The sequence below is a fragment of the Gopherus evgoodei genome, chromosome 15, assembly GCF_007399415.2.
Source record: "Gopherus evgoodei ecotype Sinaloan lineage chromosome 15, rGopEvg1_v1.p, whole genome shotgun sequence".
NCBI classification, from domain to species: Eukaryota; Metazoa; Chordata; order Testudines; family Testudinidae; genus Gopherus; species Gopherus evgoodei.
In genome coordinates this window covers 850,741-868,932 of record NC_044336.1, presented here as the reverse complement: position 1 = coordinate 868,932, position 18,192 = coordinate 850,741, and the positions used below count along the sequence as shown (strand labels likewise).

The window sequence follows — 18,192 nt, the reverse complement described above, 5'->3', positions numbered from 1 at the left end:
GGGTTGGATCCTCATGGCAGACATCGCTCCTCTTAGCTACATAAATTCCAAGGTGAGAAGGGACCACTGTGATCATCTAGTCTCACCTCTTGTATAACACAGGCTAGATAGTTCCTAGAGCAGATCTGTTAGAAAAACATCCAGTCCTGATGTAAACATTGTCAGTGATAGAGAATCCACCACAGCCCTTGGTAAGTTGTTCCAGTGGTTAATTACTGTCACCAGTAAAAATGTGTGCCTTATTTCCTGTCTGAATTTGCTAGCTTCAACTTCCAGCCATTGGATCATGTTAGACCTTTCTCTAGCAAACATTTTCTCCCCATGCAGGTAATTATAGACTGTGATTTAATCACCCCTTCACCTTCGCTTTGTTAAGCTAAATAGACTGAGCTCCTTGAGTCTGTCATTATAAGGCAGGTTTTCTAATTCTTTATCCCTCATTCTTGTGACTGTTCTCTTACCCCTCTCCTATTTATCTACATCCTTCTTGAATTGAGGGCACTAGAACTGGACACAAGATTCCAGCAGTGGTGGCACCAGTACCAAATACAGAGGTAAAATAACCTCTCTGTTCTGCTTGAGATATCCGTGTTTATGCACCCCTTTTGGCCACAGCGTCACGCTGGGAGCTCAAATTCACCTCACCCCTTTTTAGACTTTTTTAGAGTCACTGCTCCCAGAATAGAGCCCCCATCCCGTAAGTATGACCTGCATTCTTTGATTCTGGATGGATACAGTTACATTTATTTATTGTCTGCTTGCAACCAGTTTATGAACCAGTTCAGATCTCTTTCTATCAGTGACCTGTTCTCTTCTTTATTTCCACTCCCCCAGTTTTTGTGTCTACAAACATTGGTAGTGATTTCTTTATGGTTTCCTCCAGGTCATTGATAAAAATTAATAGTGCAGGCCCAACAACCGATCCCTGCGGGACCTCATTGGAAATACAGCCACTTGATGAGGATTCCCTGTTTACAATTACATTTTGAGACCTATCAGTTAGCTAGATTTTAACCCATTTAATGTGTGCCATGTTAATTTTATACTGTTCTAGTTTTTTAATCAAAATGTTGAGTGGTATCAAGTCAAACACCTTACAGAAGTTTAAATATTTTACATCAACACTACTACCATTATCTTTCTTCTCATGTTCTGGAACTTCTCCAGTGCTCCAAGACTTATTGAAAATCAGCATTTCCACCCACCCAGCTCTCTCCCCTCTGAGTGTTCGGGTGGGATGTGGAAGCCAATTGACTCCCTCTTCTCTCACCTCGAGGGAAGGGTGCGGGGGATTTAGTTCCTGGTTTGTAGTTGTTTTGATTTGTTTTCCCTTCTTTTCTGTTCCTCTTTCTGAGGTTCCTTCCCCACAGCACAGGGACTGACACCTGTCTGGATTCTCTCTCTGTCGCAGCAGGTGACAGGGTGGTGAGTGAGAATGAGGAGAACCTTCAGCAGGAAGGTCCTGAGCCAGTGGAACTGCACAGGTCGGTAGCAGGAGGATGTGAAGGGAACGTTTCCCAAAGCCTTGACGAGGGAGAGGCCTGTGAGAGTGAGGACAGGTCAGAAGAGCAGCAAGTGGAGAAACTAGATGTGCCCAGTCCCTGGGAGGGCAGCTACCAGGAGCTCGGAGATGCCCAGCAGGCCCTGCAGGTGGGCAGGAAGCAGAACATCTGTGCTGAATGCGGGAAGCACTTCTCCCGGCGCTCGCACCTCATCATCCACCAGCGCATCCACACAGGTGAGAAGCCCTACCAGTGCTCCGAGTGCGGGCGCTGCTTCAGCCAGAGCTCCACGCTGATCAGCCACCAGCGCACCCACACGGGCGAGAAGCCCTACACCTGCCCTGACTGTGGGAGGAGCTTCAGCCAGAGCTCCACGCTGCTGACCCACCACCGTCTGCACACCGGGGAGACACCCTACAAGTGCCTGGACTGCGGGAGGAGCTTCAGCCAGAACTCCACCTTCATCATCCACCAGCGCACCCACACCGGCGAGAAGCCCTACACCTGCCCTGACTGCGGCAAGAGCTTCAGTGTCAGCTCCTATCTCATCACACACAACCGCATCCACCGCGGCGAGCGCCCCTACAAGTGCCCTGCCTGTGGGAAGGGCTTCATCGACAGCTCCACCTTCGTGCGGCACCAGCGCACCCACACAGCAGAGAAGCCCTACCGCTGTGCCGACTGCGGCAAGAGCTTCAGCCTCAGCTCCTACCTTGTGAAGCACCGCACCCTGCACACGGGTGAGCGGCCCTACAAGTGCACTGAGTGCGGGAAGCGCTTCGGTGAGAGCTCAGACCTGCTGCGGCACCATCGAACCCACACGGGCGACAGGCCTTTCCAGTGTGCCCAGTGTGGGAAGAGCTTCGGGGAGAGCTCCACGCTCACCCGTCACCAGAGGACTCACCTGGGCAAGGATGCACCCATCTACTAGCCACAGTACTTGGCACAGCCCCAAAGCCATGGGGCAACAGCTGCCCCCCTCAGCTGATTGACTGCAGAGGAGGCAGAAAAGAAACCTCCATGAGAACTCATTGCCTGGAGTCACCAGTTCTACTGATATTTGGTGTTTCTCTTATAAAGCCCTAGCTCACAGAGTCCTGTGTTCATTGCACTAGAATCTCTACTTTCACTTAAAGAGGGGGAAAAAGAAAGAAAGAAAAAGTGAGTTTCTAACCCTTATGGTTGTGGAGAAAATCCAGAAAATATGACTCTTGAGGGCTCACAAACCAGAAGTCAAAGGAAAAAAAGGAACCACAAATGTATTGTTGTTTCAAATCTCCCGAGTTTTTGAGGGGGTGAGGGGCCTGACTCGTAATTTTTAACTCTTTGGGTTGATGCTGCATTGCAGGGCCAGAGCTGTTTTCTGTGCCTTAACTAACTTTCTTGACTAGAACAAACAAGTTCTGACCATTATGTTTTCAATTAGTGGACCGTATTCACAAAAGTAACTACTGTAACAACGTTTTAAATGGGAATTTCTTGGTTTTTTTAATTATTTTTAAGAAAAATAGTATGTAAAAACATACTTTCCCAAGTTACTTGAATCCTACAGGTTCAACTAGAAGAGTTTACAACCCCACAGATTGTGCTTGTAACTCTAAAGATCCCGCATTGCTAGGAGTGGGTTTTGTGTCATATTGGCATTGGCTTGAAGGGGTTAATAAAACCCCAGTGTTACTGTTACAGCATTAAATGGTTAATTTTGGTTTGCTTAAAGTCAGAACTGGAGACACCTATTGTAACGACCATCACAAAATGCATTTAATCCTTTTATTAAAGCACACACAAACTATTAGTCATTGGAAGAACAACGTAACAAGGCATGTAGTGGATTCTCCATCAGCTGGAGTCTTTATATCAAGATCAGGTGTCTCTTTCTAAAAGATTTCTGGCTCAATCAGAAGGTATTGGCAGGATTTGTTGGGTTAGACTCTGCAGTCTGTGTTATGCCAGAAGTCAGACTTGATGATCAGAATGGCCCCTTCTGGCCTTAAGCTCTATGAATTGTAAAAAGGAAGTGTCAGATGGGAGTTTCAAAGCCGCACGAGTATTTGGATGCCCCAGTCCCATTTAATGTAATAAGAGTTGGGCCTCCAGAACCTTTAGGCAGTTTTGAAAATCGTGACCTTTAAAGCATTTGATATGTAAAAGGTGAAGTAAAACCTTATATGGGCAGTTTCCCTCATTCCCAATCCCCTAGACTAGTAGATTCTTCTTTAGAACAAACTTTTAGTTCTAGTATTATGGCCCAAAGTCAGTTGTAGCCTCTGAGTAGCTGTTGCCACCAACTGATACTGTTTCTTTTTATGACAAAACAAATGCACACACAGTTGGGAGAAAAATAGCAGATGATAGCAAAATTCAGCTTCTTTCTCTCTGCTTGTGATTAAGTGCAGTAGAATCGTGGGTACAGCTGCGCAGCACACAACTTAGTGGAAAGCTGACTGTATTTTCAAAATAAAAAAAGCCTGGACACTGGTGGCAACATGTTTGCATCTTGTAAAATACTCGTTCAAAAGTGCCCTATTGTTTCCCCTCTATGTGGCACTGGTGTTGCAACTGCTGCCTTCTGACTGAACAGTGGTTTGAGCATATTTCCCAGAGGAATTTTGCAGCATCTGGGTGGGTTTAACATGAAGCCCTGAACTAGCATCATGAACATTCGCACTGGGCAGAAGAGCAGCTCTGATAGCATTGGCTTATTAGCTTTTCTCTGTATTTAAACACTAAAAGGAGTACTTGTGGCACCTTAGAGACTAACAAATTTATTTCAGCATAAGCTTTCGTGGGCTACAGCTCACTTCTTCGGATGCATAGAATGGAACGCACAGACAGAAGATATTTATACATACAGAGAACATGAAAAGGTGGAAGTATCCCACGAAAGCTTCTGCCAAAATAAATTTGTTAGTCTCTAAGGTGCCACAAGTAAAAATGGTTACTCACCTTTGTAACTGTTGTTCTTTGAGATGTGTTGCTCATATCCATTCCAGTTAGGTGTGCGCGCGCCGCGTGCACGTTCACTGGAGAAACTTTTACCCTAGCAACACTCGGCGGGTCGGCTGGGCGCCCCCTGGAGTGGCGCCGCTATGGCGCCGGATATATACCCCAGCCAACCCGGCCACCCTTCAGTTCCTTCTTGCCGGCTACTCCAACAGTGGGGAAGGAGGGTGGGTTTGGAATGGATATGAACAACACATCTTGAAGAACAACAGTTACAAAGGTGAGTAACCGTTTTTTCTTCTTCGAGTGATTGCTCATATGCATTCCAGTTAGGTGATTCCCAAGCCTTACCTAGGCGGAGGGGTCGGAGTGATATGCGGCAGTATGCAGAACAACTGCGCCAAAGACTGCATCATCTCTAGATTGCTGGACCAGCGCGTAGTGCGAGGTGAAGGTGTGGACCGATGACCAGGTCGCTGCACAGCATATCTCCTGGATAGGCATGCGTGCCAGGAAGGCGGCTGATGACGCTTGAGCTCTAGTAGAGTGCGCTGTGAGGTGGCCCGAAGGGACATGAGCTAGGTCATAGCATTCTCTGGGAGGAGACTGGCAGACCTTTCATCCATTCTGCGACCGCCACGAACAGTTGGGGAGACTTCCGGAAGGGATTCGTCCGCTCAATATAGAAAGCGAGTGCCCTGCGTACATCTAAGGAGTGTAGCTGCTGCTCCAACCGAGAAGAATGGGGCTTCAGAAAGAAGACCGGGAGGAAGATGTCCTGGATGGTATGGAAGGCAGACACAACCTTAGGGAGGAACGCCGGATGAGGGCGCAGTTGTACCTTGTCTTTATGAAAAACAGTGTAGGGCGGGTCCACCATGAGTGCTCTCAGCTCGGAGACCTGTCTGGCCAATGTAATGGCCACCAGGAAGACTGTTTTCCATGATAGGTACAGGAGCGAGCAAGTCACTAGCGGCTCAAAGGGTGGGTGCATTAGTCTGTTTAGGACCAAATTGAGATCCCAGGTAGGGGCAGGGCGACGTATGGGGGGATACAGATGCTCTAGGCCCTTAATGAACCGAGAGACCAAGGGGTGGGAGAACACGGAGTGGCCACCCTCACCTGGCCGGCAAGTGGATATAGCCGCTAAGTGCACCTTCAGAGAGGATGTCGCCAGGCCCTGTTGCTTAAGGTACCAGAGGTAGTCTAGGACCGTGGGAATCGAGGTCTCCGAAGGAGTAACACCCTGAGTTGCGCACCAGCAAGAGAAGCGTTTCCACTTCGCCAAATACGTGGAGCAGGTGGAAGGCTTCCTGCTGCTGAGGAGAATATGCTGAACCGGAGCGGAACAGCACAACTCCACTGTGTTTAGCCATGCAGGAGCCATGCTGTGAGGTGGAGGGCTTGCAGGTCTGGGTGACGAAGCCTGCCGTGGTCTTGCGTGATCAGGTCTGGGAGGAGAGGGAGGAGAACTGGGGTGTCCATGGACAGATCTAGCAGGGTAGTGTACCAGTGCTGTCTGGGCCACGCAGGCGCAATCAGGATCAGATGCGCTTTGTCCCTGCAGAGCTTTAACAGGATCTTGTGCACCAGAGGAAACGGAGCGAAGGCATACAGCAGGTGGTGCCTCCATGACAGGAGGAATGCATCTGTGATCGACCCCAGAGAGAGACCCTGAAAGGAGCAGAACTCCTGGCACTTCCTGTTCGAGCAGGAGGCGAACAGGTCTATAAGGGGAAATCCCCACCTCCGGAAGATCAAATGGATGATGTCCGGTCTTATTGACCACTCGTGACATAGGAAGGACTGGCTGAGCCGATCCGCCAGAGCGTTCCGGACCCCTGGAAGAAAGGATGCCACTAGGTCTATCGGGTGGGCTATACAGAAGTCCCAGAGTCGAATGGCCTTTTGACACAGGGGAGATGAGCGGGTCCCCCCGTTTGTTGATGTAGTACATGGCCATTGTGTTGTCCGTGAATACCGAAACACAATGGCCGTGAAGATGTTGCTGGAGCGCCTGGCAAGCAAGGCAGACTGCTCTCAACTCCTGGACATTTATGTGGAGTGTCAGCTCCTGGGATGACCAAAGGCCCTGGGTACGCAGGTGACCTAGATGGGCCCCCCAACCGAGGGATGACGCATCCGTCGTTAAGGTCATCGAGGGCGGCTGTGGATGGAACGGCATCCCTGCACATACCAGGGATGGAGTTAGCCACCAATCGAGGGAGCGGAGGGGGCTGGGGGAAACTGTCACCAGGACGTCTATAGGGTCCCTGCCCGGGCGGAAGACCGAATGGAGCCACGTTTGAAAGGGTCTTATGCGGAGTCTGGCATACTTGGTCACATAAGCACATGCGGCCATATGCCCCAGGAGGCCAAGGCAGGTGTGAGCTGAGGTGATTGGGGAGGCCTGTAAACCTCGTATGATCGATACGATCACTTGGAAGCGAGGCTGAGGCAAGTAGGCCCTGGCTTGAGTGGAGTCCAGCGTTGCCCCTATGAAGTCCAGCCTCTGTGTGGGGACCAGGGTAGATTTCTCGGTGTTGAGGAGTAGGCCCAACCGGGAGAATAGGTCCGTGATTATGCCGACATACTGCCGGACCTGAGATTGAGAGGTCCCCTTGATGAGCCAGTCGTCCAGATATGGGAACACATGTATCTGTTGCCGGCGGAGGTGGGCGGCGACGATGGCCATGCACTTCGTGAACACCCTCGGGGCCGTGGAGAGGCCGAAGGGGAGGACTGTGAATTGGAAGTGCTGGTGGTTGGCCATAAAGCGAAGGTACTTCCTGTGTGGTGGAAAGATGGCAATGTGGAAGTACGCATCCTTCATGTCGAGGGCGGCATACCAGTCTCCAGGATCCAGAGACGGGATAATCGTTCCCAGGGAGACCATGCGGAACTTCAACTTGGGCATCCATTTGTTGAGTCTGCGCAGGTCTAGGATAGGTCTGAGGCCTCCCTTGGACTTGGGAATCAGAAAATAGCGGGAGTAAAACCCCTTTCCCCTCTCATCTAAAGGTACCTCCTCTATAGCTCCCACAGCGAGGAGAGATTGGACCTCCTGTAGGAGGACTTGCTCGTGAGAGGGGTCCCTGAAGATGGACCGGGATGGGGGGCGGGAGGGCGGTGATGAAGCAAATTGGAGGTGGTATCCTTGCTTCACCGTGTGCAGAAGCCAAAGATCTGACGTCAATTGGGACCATGCCGGGAGGAAGTAGGAGAGACGGTTGAAGAAGGGAGGGAAAGGATTCTGTCCTGAGACTGGTATGCCGTCCCCGGGCGCACCTTCAAAAGTTGGACTTAACGTCCGGTGGTGCCTTAGAGGGCCCGTGGTTCTGGCTCCCTTGGGGACCGGACTGGCGTCTGCGGCCACCCCGCCTGCGCCTTCTACTGAGGTCCTGCCGAGGTGTAAAGTACGGGCGGTGTGTTTGGGGCCTGAAGGGTCTACGCTGGGTTACAGGGGTATGCATTCCCAACGAGCGCATGATGACCCTATTATCCTTGAGGCTCTGCAGCCTGGGATCAGTCTTTTCCGAGAACAAACCCTTGCCATCAAAGGGTAGGTCCTGGATGGTGTACTGCAGCTCAGGAGGCAGGTTAGAGACCTGGAGCCAGGAGATACGCCTCATGGTGATGCCCGAGGCCAAAGTTCTGGCCGCTGAGTCGGCCGCGTCAAGGGAGGCCTGGAGAGAGGTCCTGGCCACTTTCTTTCCTTCCTCCAGGAACGCGTTAAATTCCTGGCGTGAGTCCAGGGGTAGCAGCTCGGTGAACCTACCCACTTCTGCCCACGTGTTATAATTGTATCGGCTCAGTAGAGCCTGTTGGTTGGCCACTCGGAGCTGTAGGGCCCCCGCTGAGTACACCTTGCGACCCAGGAGATCCATCTGTCTGGCCTCTTTGGACTTTGGGGCCGGCGCCTGCTGGCCATGTCGCTCCCTTTCGTTGACCGACTGGACAACTAAGGAGGAGGGAGGAGGAGGAACGTACAAGTACTTATACTCCCGAGAGGGTACCATGTACTTTCTCTCAACTCCCTTTGCCGTCGGTGGAATGGAGGCTGGAGACTGCCAGAGGGTGTCGGCAGTGGCCTGGATAGTTTTAAGGAATGGCAATGCGACAAGGGTGGGAGCATCAGCAGTGAGGATGCTCACTACAGGGTCTTCGACTTCTGGGACTTCCTCCACTGGGAGGTTGATATTGAGGGCCTCCCTGCGAAGGAGGTCCTGATGGGCCCTGAAGTCTATCGGCGGGGGCCCTGATGATGAGGTCCTTGCCACAGCCTCATCCGGTGAGGAGGAGGAGGATACCCCAGGAATGAGAGGGTCCTGGACGGCCTCCTGCTCCTGGGACAGTTCCTGCTCCAGTTGCCCCGGGGAGTCCGGAGGATGTGTCGCGTGCTTCTCCGACTCAACCGCGGGGGGGCGGGAAATGGTGGCCTCTGGTGCCCAATGTTCTGAGGCAGCAGAGCAGGTCTGGACTAGGGGGGCACCCTGGGCTTGGTGGTACGCCCAGGGTTTCCAGAAGGGCCACTGTTGAGGTCCTATGTCCTGCAGCCGAGAGTCCTGGAAAACTCCCGTAGGTACCTCCATATCCCGGTCCCGGTCATAGTAGCTGACTGCCTGGGAGGATACAGACATGTGTCTGGACGGCCATGGTGGAGCAGAAAAACCTGGAGCCGAAGTCTCAATGGATCTCGCACCCCTCGATCGTGGGGACCGGTGCCAGGACACAGAGTGGTACCAAGAGCGAGACTGGGACCTGCGACCGGACCGGTGCCGGGAGGTTGACCGGGATCTCGAGTTTCTACGCCTTGACCTGCTCCGGGAGATACGGTGCCTGGGACGGTGCCGGGAACTGGAGCGGTACCACGAGTAGTGGGTTGGGGAGCGAGAGTCCGACCGGTGCCAAGAGTCCAACCGGTGCCGTGGTGAGGAACGGTGCCAGGACTGAGAGCGACGTCGAGAGTGGGAACGATGTCTCAACCCAGAGCGCCTGTGGGATCGTGATCTTGAGCGGTGCCGGTCCGCTACGCTGACGGCGTTCTGGTCAGGGTCAGCTTGCCCATGGACTGCAATACTCGCACCGGTGGTGCCGGGAGTAGGGGCAGTGTCACCTCGGTGATGGCGATCAAGTCCCTCGCTGCGGAAAAAGTCTCCGGGGTAGACGGCAAAGTGAGCTCTACTACGGCAGGTGCCGGGGAGCTGTCAGGCGCCGGACTCAACGGCCCTCGTGGGGCTGGAGTTGACGGTACCGGTTTCTGCTGCGCCACGGCAGGTATTGGTGCCGGGCGGTCAGACCTAGGCGCAGTCTCTGGCCGCAACGCGGGTGTTGCCGTCTGACCCTTCACCGTCTTCGACCTCGGGGAGAGGGAGCGGCACGGAGTCGATTTCGGTGCCGGCAGTGGCCGGTGCCGGGAATCCTTAGGCGTACCGGTGCCTCTGCTCACCAACTGGCTCGTGCTCGGTGCCGAGGGCGACAGTGTCAGGGCCGCTTCCATTAGGAGCTGCTTTAATCTAATGTCCCGCTCCTTTTTAGTTCTCAGCTTAAAAGCCTTGCAAATTGGGCACTTAGCCAATAAGTGCGATTTCCCCTAGGCACTTCAAACAGGAGTCGTGGGGATCTCCTGTTGGCATCGGCCTATGACAGGCCGAGCACTGCTTGAAACCCGGTGAGCCAGGTATGAGCTCCGGCACCGGGTGCGGGGAAGGGGCTACCCCCGAACCTCGCAACACTTACTAACTAACAACTATAACTATGAACTATAACTAAATCTAACGAACTATATATACACAATAACAGTTAACTACACTACGAATATAACAGCTAGAAGAGACTACGAGTAGCTAGGGAAGGTGGAGGTCAGCTAAGCTGCACTCTACTGTTCCAACAACCGACACGGGCGGTAAGAAGGAACTGAAGGGTGGCCGGGTTGGCTGGGGTATATATCCGGCGCCATAACGGCGCCACTCCAGGGGGCGCCCAGCCGACCCGCCGAGTGTTGCTAGGGTAAAAGTTTCTCCAACGAACATGCACGTGGCACGCACACACCTAACTGGAATGCATATGAGCAATCACTCGAAGAAGAACTCCTGTTCTTTTTGCGGATACAGACTAACATGGCTGCTACTCTGAAATCTATTTAAACACTGTTAATCACCTGGAGCATTTGCTCCACTAGCTATTTGCCTTTGTGAACACAGAGTGACCTCTGCTTCATGCAGTGATAAAGCTTCAACACGTGAAAAACTGGATCTGCCCCCCAATACATCCAGCACACTCCCCCATTAGCCACTGCGACCTGGCAGACTTCCCATAATTGGGTAAAAGCATCGTTGTTTCTTCCCTCACTTGCTGGTGTGGCTCCACAGACTCCCGCTGGGTTACTCCCAATTTACACTGACTGACAGGAGAACCAGCCCAGGTGACTCCAGTGGGCCTACACCTGATTTACACCATCGTCAGTGAGATGGGAACCAGCCCTGTGACTCCAGTGGGGTTACGTCTTGTCATGGTACAATTCCCCATTCTGAACCTTAGTGTCCAAAAGATGGGGTACCAGCATGAATTCCTCTAAGCTCAATTACCAGCTTAGAACCTGTAGCGCTGCCACCAACCAGGAATTCCAGTGCCTGGTACACTCTGGTCCCCACAAAACCTTGCCTGGGGACCCCCAAGACCCAGACCCTCTGGATCTTAACACAAGGAAAGTAAACCCTTTCCCTCACCATTGCCTCTCCCAGGCTTCCCCTCCCTGGGTTCCCCTGGAAGATCACCGTGTGATTCAAACTCCTTGAATCACAAAACAGAGAGGACAATTCACCTTCCTCCCTCCTTCTCTTTCCCCCTCCCAGACTCTTCCTGAGAGAAAGTAATCCTGACACAGAGAGAAATCAGCCTCTCTCTCCCTCTTCCCTCCTTTCTCCCCACCAATTCCCTGGTGAATCCAGACCCCTTCCCCTGGGGTCTCACACCAGAATAAAAAAACAGTTAGGTTCTTAAACAAGAAAAGCTTTTAATTAAAGAGAGGAAAACAGTAAAAAAAATAGCTTTGTAAATTTAAAATGGAATAGGTACAGGGTCTTTCAGCTATAGACACTGGGAATACTCTCCCAGTCTAAGTATACAAGTACAAATTAAAATCTTTTCAGCAAAATACCAATTTGAACTCCTTCCAGCCAAATACATATTTGAACTTCTTCCAACCAAATACACACTTGCAAATAAAGAAAACAAACATAAGCCTAACTCGCTTTATCTATCTAGTACTCACTATTCTGAATCTATAAGAGCCTGTATCGGAGAGATTGGAGAGAAACCTGGTTGCACGTCTGGTCACTCTGAGCCCCCAGAGTGAACAACAACCCAACACTAACAGCACAGCACAAAAACTTCCCTCCCTCAAGATTTGAAAGTATCCTGTCTCCTGATTGGTCCTCTGGTCAGGTGACAGCCAGGCTTACTGAACTTGTTAACCCTTTATAGTCAAAGAGATATAAAGTACTTCTGTGCTATTAACTTTTCTTATCTGTTTATGACACGCCCCCCAAATCGCTGACAGTGTGGAACCACACTGGCAGTGATTTCTCCCTAGAACTTTAAAATAGATCAATAAACACATGCATCCTTACATATGCCACTAATTATGTAAAACTACAAGATTCTTCACATTGCAAGGACAATTTTTAACCAGTTGATGTTAGGGAACTTTTACAGGAGAGTGCATCAACTTCTTGATCTGTTGCCGCTGCAGACGTTTCCGGGTTGTGGAGAGGTTCACCTCTTCCATGCCACTGTCGCTTTTCCCTTCATTGTAGACACCGTCAGGCCACTCAGCATCATCTCCTCCCTGGGCTGTAAACTGACAAACCTGGAAGTCTCTGTAATAAAAGGGCTTGAGAGAATTAACGTGGTACACTCTGGGCTTTAGGGAGGAATTGGGAAATGCTATGAGGTAGTTAACAGCTCCCAGGCGCTCTTGGACCTTGAATGGCCCTTCCCATGATGCTTCCGTTTTATGGGCCTGTTGCGCCTTTAAGACCATAACCTGGTCTCCTACCTTGAAGGAACGCTCTCTGGTATGTCTATCATACCAGGCCTTTTGCTCTTTTTGAGCATCTTTTAGGTTTTCTTTAGCGAGGGCTAAAGAGTGTCGGAGAGTGTTTTGTAGGTTGCTTACAAAGTCCAAAATGTTAGTTCCTGGAGAGGGTGTAAACCCCTCCCATTGCTGCTTCACCAACTGTAATGGCTCCTTAACCTCGTGGCCTTACACAAGTTCAAATGGTGAGAACCCTAAACTGGGATGTGGTACAGCCCTGTAAGCAAAGAGCAACTGCTGCAACACTAGGTCCCGGTCATTGGAGTGTTCATTCACGAATTTACGGATCATGGCCCCCAAAGTTCCATTAAACCTTTCCACCAGGCCATTGGTTTGATGGTGGTATGGGGTGGCAACCAAGTGTTTCACCCCATGAGTTTCCCACAATTCTTTCATGGTCCCTGCCAGGAAATTTGTCCCTGAATTCATAAGGATATCGGAGGGCCAACCTACTCTGGCAAAAATGTCTATTAGAGCCTGGCACACAGTTTTAGCCCTAATGTTGCCTAGAGCTACTGCTTCCGGCCATCGGGTAGCAAAGTCCACTAAAGTCAGTACATACTGCTATCCTCTGGGGTCTTTTTTGGGAAAGGACCCAGAATATCCACAGCTACTTCCTGAAATGGGACCTCTATTATGGGGAGTGGCTGGAGAGGGGCCTTGACCTGGTCTTGGGGCTTTCCCACTCTTTGGCATACCTCACAAGACGGGACATACTTGGCAACATCCTTGCCCATCCCCTCCCAGTGGAAGGACTTCCCCAACCTGTCCTTGGTTCTGTTCACCCCAGCATGGCCACTGGGATGATCATGGGCTAAGCTTAAGAGCTTCCCCCGGTACTTAGTTGGAACCACCAACTGTTTTTGTGGATGCCAGTCTTCCCGGTGTCCACCAGAAAGAGTCTCCCTATATAAAAGTCCTTGTTCTATAACAATCCGAGATCTGTTAGAAGAACTGAGAGGTGGTGAGGTGCTCCATGCCGCCGCCCAAGCTTTCTGAAGGCTGTCATCTGCTTCCTGCTCAGTCTGGAACTGTTTCCTGGAGGCTGGAGACACCAGTTCCTCCTCAGACTGTGGACTTCGGCTTGGTCCTTCGGGAAGCGATGTAGGTGATGGGATTGTTTTTGTGGCTGGTGAACCGCTCTCCGCTGGTGCACCAGGTGGTATTTCAGGCTCTGGCTGAGCCTCTTGGGTCTGGTTGTTTGCTGCTTCTGCCAGTTCAGGCTCACTGGTGCCCTCTGGCGTTGGGGTTGAAGATGTGTTTGCAAGCGCTGGTGTCAGTGCTGGCAATAGTTCTGGTGCTGGTTGCGTTTCCAGGTCCGGATCTGGGACTGGAAGTACTGTGGCTGTTGCAGTCGTTGGCAGGGAATCTGAGTCCACTACCTTTGTCTGGGTCTCTGCCAACACAGACGGGGCCCCTGTGGACGGCTCAGGAACAGGGATGGGTCTGGAAGCTTGCCTGGCTTGGCTGCGTGTAACCATTCCCACCGTCTTGGCCCACTTTACCTGGTTGGCCAAGTCTTCCCCCAGTAGCATGGGATGTGATAATTGTTAGTAGACTGCAAATGTCCACATTCCTGACCAGCCTTTGTACTGGACAGGCAGTTTAGCTGTAGGCAAGTTTACCGCTTGTGCCATGAAGGGGTAAATTGTCACTTGGGCCTTTGAGTTGATGAATCTGGGGTCCACTAAGGGATTGGTGGATAGCTGACACTTGTGCCCCCGTGTCTCTTCACGCGATAACATTCTTTCCGCCCACTCCCAAAATTTCCCTTCACTCCGAGGGTATTTGAGAGGCATCTGGGCCTGGGAATCTTTGGAGTGATGGAGATATAATGAACTGCACTTGGTTGGGGTTCTTGGGGCAGTTGGCCTTTATATGTCCCAGTTCATTACACTTGAAGCATCGCCAAGCTGACTGGTCACTGGGCCGAGGTGGGTTACTGGAGATTGGTGAGGTGAGAGAATAGGGCGTCAGCGGCTTTCCTTGGGTTGTAAGTGGGGTCCTGGGTTGCCTTCTGTGATAGGATTTGTTGTCGGTGTGCCCCCTGGGGTAGTTGCTCCCCTTGACAGTAGCTTTTTTCTTTTCTGCCACTTCCATCCATTTGGCTCCAATCTCCCCCGCCTCAGTTACCGTTTTGGGCTTCCCATCTAGGATGTACCTTTCTATTTCTTCAGGAACGCCATCTAAGAACTGCTCCATTTGTATCAGGAGGTGCAGCTCGTCCAGATTGTTAACCTTTGTTCCTGATATCCAGGCTTCATAATTCTTTGCAATGTGGTAGGCGTGTCGGGGGAATGACACATCTGGTTTCCATTTTAGGGCTCTGAACCGCCGACGGGCATGTTCAGGTGTTATCCCCATTCTGTATCTGGCCTTGGTTTGAAAAAGTTTATAATTGTTCATTTTCTCCTTAGGCATTTCAGCCGCCGCCTCTGCTAAGGGTCCAATGAGCTGTGGCCACAGTTCTATCATGTACTGGTCTTCAGGGATGTTGTACCCAAGGCAGGCTCTTTCAAAATTCTCTAAGAAGGCTTCAGTGTCATCACCTGCCTTGTAGGTGGGAAATCTCTTGGGATATGGAACAATAACTGGCGAAGGGTTGTTAGGGTTGGCTGGAGCATGCTGCCTAGCCTGCGCTAATTCCAGGGCCTGCCGGTGGGCCTCCCTCTGGAGTTCCAACTCTTTCTCTTTTATCTCCAGCTCTCTCCTGTGGGCGGCCTCTCTTTCTCTTTCTCTCAGCTCCATCTCTTATAGTTTTTTCCCCATGTCTCGCCTGTGGTCTGCGTCTTTGATTTGTTCCTCTGCCTCCAGTCTCGCTCGTTCCTGTTTCAGGGCATCCTTGGTAGTCATGGTTTCTGTTTTCTTGTATTTGGGCGCCCTCTGGTGTTTACTGCCTGAAATTCTGCTTCTCTGTTGCCGCCTGAGGGTTGCTTAGCAACAGACTTTTTTTTTAACTCCTTCTACCTAGCTATTCCTGACAGAGTTAGAAAGAAAAAAACACATTCATTTGCACGTGTTTTGCTGGTGTATGGTGACTCACAACTGGAGTGCCTTTGTTTAAAAAAGATCCTTGTTAAACCCTAGTGCCTCTGCCTTCAGAGTACTCAGAAGGGAGAGACCAAAAAAACTTGCAGACCTTTGCTTTTAACACAATCTCCTCTAGCCTGCTTTACACACAGCTAGCAGGGGAAGAGAGAGAAAAAATCCTACCGACTTTTGCTTTTAAACCCAAACCTCTCAGTCTGCCTGCAGATAGCTAGCAGGGAGAGAAATAAAAACCTCACTGGCTTTTGGATTCTATCTTATCCCACCGCTGCCTACCATGTCATGGTACAATTCCCCACTCTGAACCTTAGCATCCAAAAGATGGGGTACCAGCATGAATTCCTCTAAGCTCAATTACCAGCTTAGAACCTGTAGCGCTGCCACCAACCAGGAATTCCAGTGCCTGGTACACTCTGGTCCCCACAAAACCTTGCCCGGGGACCCCCAAGACCCAGACCCTCTGGATCTTAACACAAGGAAAGTAAACCCTTTCCCTCACCGTTGCTTCTCCCAGGCTTCCCCTCCCTGGGTTCCCCTGGAAGATCACTGTGTGATTCAAACTCCTTGAATCACAAAACAGAGAGGACAATTCACCTTCCTCCCTCCTCCTCTCTCCCCCTGCCAGACTCTTCCTGAGAGAAAGTAATCCTGGCACAGAGAGAAATCAGCCTCTCTCTCCCTCTTCCCTCCTTTCTCCCCACCAATTCCCTGGTGAATCCAGACCCCGTCCCCTGGGGTCTCACACCAGAATAAAAAAACAGGTTCTTAAACAAGAAAAGCTTTTAATTAAAGAGAGGAAAACAGTAAAAAATTGCTTTGTAAATTTAAGATGGAATAGGTACAGGGTCTTTCAGCTATAGACACTGGGAATACTCTCCCAGCCTAAGTATACAAGTACAAATTAGAATCTTTACAGCAAAATACCAATTTGAACTCCTTCCAGCCAAATACACATTTGAACTTCTTCCAACCAGATACACATTTGCAAATAAAGAAAACAAACATAAGCCTAACTCACTTTATCTATCTAGTACTCACTATTCTGAATCTATAAGAGCCTGTATCGGAGAGATTGGAGAGAAACCTGGTTGCACATCTGGTCCCTCTGAGCCCCCAGAGTGAACAACAACCAAATTCTAACAGCACACACAGAAACTTCCCTCCCGGAAGATTTGAAAGTATCCTGTCCCCTGATTGGTCCTCTGGTCAGGTGACAGCCAGGCTTACTGAACTTGTTAACCCTTTATAGTCAAAGAGATATAAAGTACTTCTGTGCTATTAACTTTTCTTATCTCTTTATGACACGCGTGCTTTATACCCGGGTCAGTGATGAGAACCTGCCCCAGTGACTCCCAGTGGGTTCACACCTGATTTACACCAGGGTGACTGGGAGGGGAGTTGGCCCCATTGGGTACAGCTTGCCTTCTTGGTCTGGCAATGCTGGGAGGGTGGAGTTATACTGGCTAGGTGAGCCGGACTCTCGTTAGGTAGACCATTGGAGGAGAAAGTTAGGGAAGGGGCAGGAAATCACAAGGAGGAAACTGGCACAGTAAGGAGGCAGTGAGAGAGAGCGGGAACCTCTGGCTGCAGGATTCTTGGGAGTTAGTTGAAGCCAGTAGAGGAGGGGATGTTGTCTGGTTCCCACTCCAGGATGTGAACAGTAGGAGAATGTAACAGAGGCCTCGGGAGGTTGTGAAAGCCCTTTACTGCAGGTTTTCAAAGGAGGCTGGGTAGCCACCTACTCTGGCTGGTTGAGGCTTGGTTAGGGGCTGTGTGATGGGTGCAGACACAGAGACCCCCTTGGGACTGTCACTCGATGTTCTGAGACTACCTCTGAGCCCATTTTCTCTGCCAGTTTGGGACTTCAGAATCCTGTCTTGTTGAGTCAGATACACTAGTCTGCTGCAACACAGACCCAGAGTCTGACCCACATGCCCCAAAGCTGCAGATTTAACTGAAAACAGATTAAGAAGTGCTCCTGTCTCTAGCTCCCAATGGGATCCAAATCCCAAATGAATCCATTTTACTCTGTATAAAGCTTATGCAGGGTAAACTCATAAATTGTCCACCCTCTATAACACTGATAAGAGAGAGATGCACAGCTGTTTGCTCCCCCAGGTATTACTTACTTACTCTGAGTTAATTAAGAAGCAAAAAGTGATTTTATTAAGTAGAACAAGTAGGATTTAAAAGATTCCAAGTAATAACAGACAGAACAAGGCAAGTTACCAAACAAAATAAAACAAAACCATGCAAGTCTAAGCCTAATACATTAAGAAACTTTACAGATGAAATCTCATCCCAGAGATGTTCCAATAAGCTTCTTTCAGGCCACATCTACACTACAGCATAAAATCGAAATTATTAAAACCAGTTTTATAAAACTGGTTTTATAAAATCGATTTTACGCGTCCACACTAGGGCACATTAATTCGGTGGTGTGCGTCCATGGTCCTAGACTACCATCGATTTCCGGAGCGGTGCACTCTGGGTAGCTCATTAAAAGAATGAGAGCAATAACTTTGATTTCCGTCCACACTAACCCTAAATCGATATAGTAATATCGATTTTAGGGTTACTCCTCTCGTTGGGGAGGAGTAC

General features: G+C 50.3%; 2 protein-coding genes across 4 annotated transcripts in view; both read left to right on the top strand.

Moving 5' to 3' along the window:
* The window catches only part of LOC115635690 (zinc finger protein 501-like), a 34,585-nt gene extending 31,362 nt beyond the window's left edge, over nucleotides 1-3,223 (top strand). Inside the window, exon 4 of one of the 3 annotated variants that reach the window (XM_030534821.1) lies at nucleotides 1,663-3,223. In XM_030534821.1, the coding sequence (XP_030390681.1) occupies nucleotides 1,663-2,433 (771 nt within the window). In that variant the 3' untranslated portion in view covers nucleotides 2,434-3,223. Of the gene's footprint in view, nucleotides 1-1,411 lie in introns of all 3 variants that reach the window. The other 2 variants (XM_030534820.1, XM_030534819.1) reach the window with 2 other exon arrangements.
* The window catches only part of LOC115635683 (zinc finger protein 239-like), an 811,791-nt gene that overhangs the window by 764,360 nt on the left and 29,239 nt on the right, over nucleotides 1-18,192 (top strand). The window lies entirely within an intron of this gene.